This window comes from Cyprinus carpio, chromosome A21 (assembly GCF_018340385.1).
Source record: "Cyprinus carpio isolate SPL01 chromosome A21, ASM1834038v1, whole genome shotgun sequence".
Classification (NCBI taxonomy): Eukaryota; Metazoa; Chordata; class Actinopteri; order Cypriniformes; family Cyprinidae; genus Cyprinus; species Cyprinus carpio.
Window position 1 is genome coordinate 20,951,449 of NC_056592.1, and position 8,857 is coordinate 20,960,305.

Below are 8,857 nucleotides of genomic sequence, written 5' to 3' on the forward strand. Positions count from 1 at the left end.
AGGAGTGATTGCATGGAAGAGAAGACGCCGCCTGTGTACTGCTCTGAATTGTCAAAATGGCGCTACACTGATTTGGAGAGACAGAGGAGAGGAATTGTTGAATAAAGTCGTTATTTTTGTTTTCTTTGAGCACAAAAAGTATTCTTGTCGCTTCATAATGTTACGGTTGAATCACTGATGGCAGATGGACTATTCTGACGATGCTTTTCATACTTTCCTGGATCTTGACACTGTTATTTATTTGGCAGTTTATGGGACAGTCTCAAGCCTCCCGGTTTTCATCCAAAATATCTTAAATTGTGTTCCGAAGACGAACAAAGCTTTTACGGGTTTGGAATGACAGGGGTAAGTGATTAATGACAAAATTTTCATTTTGGGCTGGAGTATCCCTTTAGCCATCTAAATATGGATTTTGGACTGTGGAAAATAGTCTTTGGTTAGCATGTTTTCCTCTAAAACCTTAATTTCTCTTCGCCTTAGGAAAGAAAGTCATGTACATCTTGGATGCCCTGGGTGTACTATTCCTTTCCAGCTCTTAAACATGGTCAGCAATTAAGTTTATTATTGTAAGTGATGTCCAATAGCAGAATAATCTTATATTTGTTTTGACATGATCTTTAAATTAAGCTTCTTGAAGAACGATTGTAATTTGCAGAGCCGACATTTCTTTCTTTTGCGATTCTTCCCTCTCTTGTAATAAATTCCATCCCAGTTTTCCTGCTCTTCGTCTTCACTCACCCAAGGTCTCCATGCACCGCCATTCAAACTGGGGTTAGCGCGGGCATCATCTGGCGGGTAGTGAACAGGTATTGCAGTGCGATTGTAAAACACTAGCCGTGTTAGCAGTTCCTTGACAACGTCAGGCCTGTGCGCTGCAAGGTCATGCCGTTCACAAGGGTCCCCTGTAACATTGAAGAGCCAAACTGATTTTCTTTTTTTTTTAATCTGTCGCTCCAGGTGCCACCAGCTGCTAGGGAAGTTTGTAAGGACCTGGGGCGGCACCCAATCCCCATGGCCAGGGTCACCCGTCAAAAGCTTCCAGTCACCCACTCTGATGGACGCTTGCACAGTGGTGTCCCACAATCCATAGCCGACCTTCAACGAGCCCCGACTGCGCCGATGAAGAGGGTCGATGTTGTGAAGAATTTCCATTCGTGGGGATTCCTTTCCTTCACTAATGGCAGGCCAAACATCAAACCCGTCTAATCCCTGATGCTGCGACACATTTCCCCCAGCAAGTCCAACTAGAGTTGGATACCAGTCAGTGATGTGTATAAGGGCTCTGCTAACCCTTCTTCGATGGCGTATCAAGGGACTGTGCACGAAACCCACTCCTCTAATGCCACCTTCCCAATATGTCCCCTTGCACCCTCGTAGGGGCCAGTTACTGCCCCCTGTTAATGGCTGGGCTCCATTGTCAGTGGAGAAGATGATGACGCTATTACGGTAGAAGCCATACTTTCGCAGCGCGTAAGTTATGTTCCGGACTGCCTCGTCAACGATAGAAACCATGGCTGCGTATTTCCTGCGAGGAACGTTGCCCATGCGGCGGTACGGATAGATGTATTCTTTGGGTGGATTCAGAGGTGTATGCACCGCCTGAAGGGAAAGGAAGATAAAAAGAGGCTGACTGGTTGAGTCATGTGTTGCTAAGATTTTGCGCACTCTCTGGGTGTAGAGGTGAGTTGAGTACTTCCCCGCTTTCCCCCATGCCACTGACTCACCTTCGTGGAGGTCAAAGCCACACAATGACTTGCCGTCACATGAGCCGTATGTATAATAGTCTACGCTGCCGGTCAGTGAACCGAAGTAGCTCTGAAATCCCCGACGTGTGGGCAAACAGTCTTTTCGATAGAAGCCCAAATGCCACTTCCCCACCATGTGAGTGGAGTAACCGACTTCCTGTAAGCGTTGAGGAAGTGTGACCACATCCAGAGGGAGGCAGCTGGGTTGACGTGGTCTGATGATGGAGTGCTGGAGGCCAGTGTGAATTTGATATCTAAAGAAATCATAAATAAATTCCCAATGCTTAGACACAGAGGACAAAAACAAGAATTGAAACAATAAAGTCTTGCTTATGCCTGTTATGAGCTCAAAATTGACTATATACTTTCTGAATAAATATTCTAAGTCTTAGGGGCCATTCACACGGAACACGTCTTTGCACCTCAAAACGAGAGATGCAGTGCTCAGGAATCATACAGAATGCCTCCTTCACCATGTTGCTGTCAGATAAAACAGTTGCCATGCAACTTGTTAATGTGAACAAAAGCTTGCAACACTAGCCCCACCTTCGGGGTCTTTTGATTGGTCCACTGTCATTGATGAGCGGTCCTGCATGTGAAAGTTGAAATCCTTTTAACTTGTGACGGCGTCTTAAAAATATGGTGCTCATATGTGAGACGCTGCAAAAGATTCAAGACACATGTGCAACAGTCATACACATCCATCTAGTGTGTGTTTACATAGAAAAACAATGTATAATACACATTGGAATGGAAAAACGTGTTCTGTGTGAACGGCCCCTTATGGTGCACAATTCATCAGTGAATATTATTGTGTCTACATACTTGTTATCAAATACAATATGTGTTACATTAACATCCATTTCTGACACATTCCCCTTTATTTTTCACAATTCAGATGGAAATCAATCCCAATTTGTCTTTCCTTTCTCTCTGAAAAGTTCGCATTTTCCTTAAAATGAATAGTTCATCCAAAAATATGAGTCCTCTATCCATAATATTGGTTTCTCCAGTGAAAAAGTCATCTGGTCTGAATCAGGAGAGAACTATGCACTTTGATGTGAGAGGACAACAAGGACTTTTTCACTAGAGGATGTGTTTTTATAGATTATGGACTCATATTTTAGCCTGAAGCAATGGTTTAATATTTAAACACCTGAATGGATTATATATATATATATATATTATATATATATATATATATATATATATATATATATATATATTTAATATGTACTGCTATATATATACACACACACACACACAAATGGGCAGCTTTTGGCTTCATGAGATGTTAACTGATGGACTGGATTACTTTTGGATTATGTAATCAGCTGTTTTGACTCTCAGCTGTTTTGACGGCACCCATTCACTGCAGAGAATCCATTGCTGAGAAAGTGATGGAATGCTACATTTCTCCAAATCTGTTAAAGAAACAAACTCATCTAAATCTTGGATGAAAACTTTAAGCAAATTTTCATTTTGGGGTGAGCTATACTGACCGCTTGTTTTAAAATTTGCTGTGTGGTCATGAATCAATTGACCTATATCTTCCAGATCAAATATATCAAATACACAGTAAAAAAAATAATAAAAAAAAACCATAAACTGACATTTCCAGAACTCCCTGTGTGACAGCTCATATTTGATATTACAAACTGTGTTTCTAAAGAGTTTTTGCTATCAGTTATGTTTATTAGTGTTTTGTGGTACATCTCATGTTGTTTAATTGCATTGTTGTGGTGTCATGATTGCGTTTGTGCGTAAACACACCATCTATATATTAGTATTTATCTCAGCTTGTGGAAAAGCTACTTGACATTCTACATATCGTACGAACAAGGCAATGAGATGAATGACCTGCCTGTGATGAGCTGGCTGCGGGACGGGGTGCACAGCGGCTGGACATAGTAGTTCTCCAGGCGCACTCCCTGTGAAGCCAGCTTATCCAGCGTCGGGCTGCGGATGTCTCTGCTGTGATATCCGATGTCATTGAAACCCTGGTCATCTGTCAGTATGAAGATGATATGTGGAGGTCGTTTGGGTCTGAAAGCCGCAGCTTGTTCAACCCGAAAGCGCTCGGCGTCTTCTCTGCTCGACCTCGCGTCGCTGCAAGACGCAGAAGTTCGTGGAATGAGGATGAGGAGTCCGAAGAGCACGAATAATGCCATCCACTTCAAAAGCAGTTGCAACTCTATGAGCGTGCTCATCAGCTTCGGGGAGACGAAGCTTTTTAAGATAATAATCTTTGCCTTCTTGCTGTGAGCGCGACGTGGCGGTGGAGAGCTGCTGCTGCTGCTGGGTTGCGTCGCCAAAACCCCTAGAAGTATGTTCCCCTACTGACCAACAAACCACGTGTCACCTAAGGAACGGCAGATAGGTCATATTGTGCAATTTATCCACAAAAATATGCGTTTTTAATCAAGCCTATAATCGTACCACAATAGGCTACGCTGACAAAAACATCAAAACAAGTAGAGTTTTCTATGAAATTAAAACCATGCAGCCCCTCCTTTCTTTTTCTACACAGTCCAACCCCATCATGACGAAGGAGGTAAGAACTGAGTAGTCGATTGTCTATCTCTTAAAGCCTCTTGAGATTTGAAACAATGTTCAGACTGTGATTTCATCGTTGGGTATATTTATGCGTTTTCTTCCCTTGTATATGCAGGCTGCATATATCAGTCTTTTAAAGGAACAGTTCACCCAAAATGAGAATTCTGCTATCGTTTACTCACTCTCAAAATGTTCCAAACCTGTACGAGTTTCTTTCCTCAGTCTAGCACAAAAGAATATATTGAAATTACAAAGAACGTTTGTATCTGAACAGTTGACGGTACGGTAGCCATAAACTTCCTTTTTTCATACTATGCAAGTCAATGGTTACTGTAGGCCTAATTGCACATTTAAATACTGAGAATGATTCATTAACATACTATTAGGCTTATTGCACGCAATTATGCATTATTTACTGTTATTACTGTGTAACTACATGTAACATGCAACAAGGACACTAAAATCAAGTGTTACTGAATAACTGGTGTAGGGTTTGTAACAGCTGAGTAATGTAGTTACCCATTCTCTGCATACTTTTGCATTAAAACAGACTGTTAGTCATTGTCGGGTTTTATTATTATTGTTACACTTCTCTTTGTTTTATAAAATATATCAGTGGATCCCAACCTTAAGTCCTTGAAACTTCACATATAAGCATACATTGGCCCTTCAGATCGAAATACATGATCGCAGTCTCCAAGAAATTTGACAGTACAGAATTTCATGTGGAATGGAAAAAGCATTAAATTAAGCAAGACGTGCATGAGACATGTCCTGATTATTAGTCACATAATTCATTCATATATATGTGTGTGCGTGTGTGTGCATGTGTTGCAGTATCTAAAATAGCACCCAAAAAAAAAATAATAATAATTTAAATTAAAAACTTGGAAGACAGTAAAACAGATTGGATTAATCTTGAATGCAAGTTGTTTACTTTCTACTCTCATTTAAATATTATGTCTGAATGCTGTTAAATCTCACAAATACTGCTCATTGAAAACAGAATGCAAGCGCAAATGACCGTATATAACTTTACGGGATTTTCATGTCACCTCAAGGAGTGTTATAATCTTATGGGAAATTTCAGAAAAACTCTGGAAATACTTATAGTTGTATAATTTCCCATCTTTAAATTGTCGCTTCATCATAGACTATCCTACACACAGAAAGCTTCTGTTCACACCAAGAATGGTCTCTAATATTACAATATTAGTGTCCACGCCAGTGCATGCTAACATTCCATTTATTTTAAGTGTGCAATGCAGTTTTGTTGCCCGCAGCTGTAAATGCTTGAGCTCTTCAAAGCAGGCTGGATTCTGATTGGCTGTCAATGTTTTTATCATTCATTAGCTAAAAAAAAAAATGCTCTGATTCTGAAAAATTTACAGTATATACAGCTGCAGTAAATACGTAAATGAAACAAAAATATACCACACTACAGTAAAACACTTCATAATAATTACATAATAATGCTAGGTAGGAATAAGTAATTTTTATTTTTTACAATGTATTTGGGAACAGAGTCACATTAAACCTTTTAGAGTATAGGTTACTAATGTTTGCTGGTTTGCTTCTAAAATATTGTTAACACCCAAGTTATGTCTGGGACCCTAAATATGCACTTGGTGGTGCTGTTGTATATTGTTTGATGCCAGGCTAGCATAAGCAATCAACAATAAATTCTCTTTTCTGATCACTGGAAATCTCTATATTGGATATCAAGTCAAGTCAAGTCACCTTTATTTATATAGCGCTTTAAACAAAAAAAGATTGCGTCAAAGCAACTGAACAACATTAATTAGGAAAACAAATATATATATAGATAGATAGATAGATAGATAGATAGATAGATAGATAGATAGATATATTGGCAATCTACACACTTACCTTCACAGAAGCACACACAAAAAGATCTTTAGAACACATTTATTTTCAGTTTGGGACACAGATAACATGTACATTACTTTACATCAGTACGCTTAGGGCTTTGCATTTACTACTGATTCAAGTGCTTTGGCAACTTGATCGACGTTCATGTTGTCCAGTGAAACACTGTGTTCTTTCCCAAAACCTGAGGCAGAGAGATGCATCATTATGCATATGTGGTCATTTGTATGAATATGCTTTAGTTTTCAGGAGTATTTTCCTACCATATCGTGCCCACAGCGTGGACTGAACTCCAGAGCACTCTCGGATCAGGATGGGGAACTCCGGGTTTGCCTTCTTTAATGTCACATAATGCTGCTCAATAAAATCTCTAAAATAAGAACAACAAATAATAATTACAAAGACATAAGAATTATGTCTAATAATAAGAATGCACGTCACACCTCTATTTATCAATTTGCACTGGCTACCAATAGCTGCTCGCATAAAATTCAAGGCATTGATGTTTGCATACAAAACCACCACTGGCTCTGCACCCCTTTACCTAAATTCATTACTTCAGACTTATGTGCCTCTAGAAGCTTGTGTTCTGCAAGTGAACATCGCTTGATTGTTCATCCCAAAGAAGCACAAAATCACTTTCACTGACTTTTACATGAACTGTTCCCTCCTGGAGGAATGACCTGCCCAACTCAATCCGAGCAGCTGAGTCCTTAGCCATCTTCAACAGAATCGTCTAAAAACATCTCTTTCATCTTTATTTGACACGCTAACTCTAGCACTCTCTATTATAATTCTATTCTTTATTTAAAAAATAATAATAAAAAAAAAACTTGGCCCTTTTAGACTTGCACTCTATTTATTTACTAACTGCTTGTTTTCTCAAAAAACAAACAAACAAACAAAAACTAACACTAGCTTGCTCTATTCTTTTTGTATTCTGTTTTCTTTTTATTTATTATATGATTAAAAAAAAAACTTTGCTATGTGTACTGCGTTAAGCTTAATGAGACTTGTTATAGCACTTGCATATCAATCATTGCTCTTGGATAAAAGCGTCTGCTAAATGTTTAATTGTAATAAGAATATGACTGAGAACTAGTTCCATGCTGAACCAAAAAATAAAAACAACAATGGTTGTCAGGCCACACAATCCATTAATCAATTTTAATAATTTCTAATATGCTGATTTGGTACTCAATTTCTTCTTATTATCAATGTTTAAAACAGTTTGACTTCTTAATATTTTTGTGGAAACTGAATCCTGGAAAAAAAAATGTATCAACATTTCCAACGAAAATAAATAAAGTAAAACTGTTTTTAATAATAAGGACCATTAATAACAATTGAGTACCAATACAATTTAAACACCAAATCAGCATATTAAATTTTTTTCTGAAGTATCATGTGACACTGAAGACTGGAGTAAAAAAAAAAGCATAATTATTTTCACCTTTTGACCGATATATATGTATGTGTGTGTGTATTTATGTAACGTTATACTATTATATATATATATATATATATATATATATATATATATATATATATATATAGTATATTTTACTAGTTATATTTATACTTTTAATGTATAATTATTATAATTATAAACAGCCTCCCCACAGCCTCTTGAAGTTCATTCTTAATGATCTGTACGAAGCCTGAACTCTGAATTAAAAGCTAAGTTAGTCGGTTCTCGTGCAGTTTTCAGTCATGCAGGCTGTCAGTCAGTATTATTAATAACGTACATAAACATTACTGCAAGTGATCCAAGCACCCTCTACAGAGGACAGTTACTCTCCCTACAAAACACCCATCCGTAACAAAGCGCCAGTACTGCACCTGGTTCCCTGACTGGCAGCTGATCTCTGGCATAAATGCAGGCGGACCTCACGCAGATGTTTTGACAGATTTGAGCCGATTCCACGAACCACAGCCGCCGCCGCCATGACTGTCAGCTCCACGAACGGAAGCGTTCTTCTTCTGTTCTTCTTCTTCTTTTTTTTTTTTTTTTTTTTTTATGGCGGTTGGCAAACCACCTTAACAGTGCATTAGCGCCACCGACTGGGCTGGAGTGTGAATCAGGCGATATTGGATCTTTAAAAAAAAAAAAAAAAAAAAAAAAATTAAATCCTACTGGCTAAGTGTGTGTCTCTAAGAAACTTAATAACAAATTGATGAATGTTACTGGATGCTTTCCCTAATAAACCTTGCATTGTAAAATTATTCTGATTGACACTTCTGAGAGACTGAAAAGGCTGGTTTCTTTCTTGGCTGTACTTTGTGCACTGAAATAAAATATGCTCTACAGTTTCTAAATGACTGCAATATTGGGAGTTCCCTGTTGGATGTTTCCCTATTATCTTCAATGAAGAATTGAGCCCAGTGTGTCCTATTCTTAACCGTGTAATTATACTTTCTTCTCTTCTACTCCTACACTCTGTCCTTCCTATACCCACTTCTGGTTGTATATTATATAAATGCCTCCCTTTATCTTGATCCACCCAATACTCCTGCCATTTTGATCTTGCATATGCTTTAATGAATGTTTTAGCTTCCGATTTACTATATGGAACTTGTAATATTCTATTGTGTTTCAGTGTTTGTTTTGCAAGTTTTTCTTCTTCTGTTGTTTATCGGCCGCTGGCAAAACTGAAAAAGTGGTC

General features: G+C 38.3%; 2 protein-coding genes across 2 annotated transcripts; both read right to left on the reverse strand.

Moving 5' to 3' along the window:
• Nucleotides 1-271: 271 nt before the first annotated feature.
• On the reverse strand, nt 272-4,936 carry arsib (arylsulfatase family, member Ib). The gene is made up of 2 exons (XM_042711281.1): nt 3,606-4,936; nt 272-1,999 (listed from the first exon to the last, which is right to left on the reverse strand). The coding sequence occupies exons 1-2, from the start codon at nt 3,953-3,955 to the stop codon at nt 595-597; spliced, it is 1,755 nt and encodes a 584-aa protein (XP_042567215.1). The 5' UTR covers nt 3,956-4,936; the 3' UTR covers nt 272-594.
• A 1,280-nt stretch (nt 4,937-6,216) lies between these two features.
• On the reverse strand, nt 6,217-8,192 carry ndufa2 (NADH:ubiquinone oxidoreductase subunit A2). The gene is made up of 3 exons (XM_042711282.1): nt 8,034-8,192; nt 6,455-6,561; nt 6,217-6,375 (listed from the first exon to the last, which is right to left on the reverse strand). The coding sequence occupies exons 1-3, from the start codon at nt 8,138-8,140 to the stop codon at nt 6,284-6,286; spliced, it is 306 nt and encodes a 101-aa protein (XP_042567216.1). The 5' UTR covers nt 8,141-8,192; the 3' UTR covers nt 6,217-6,283.
• Nucleotides 8,193-8,857: the final 665 nt, after the last annotated feature.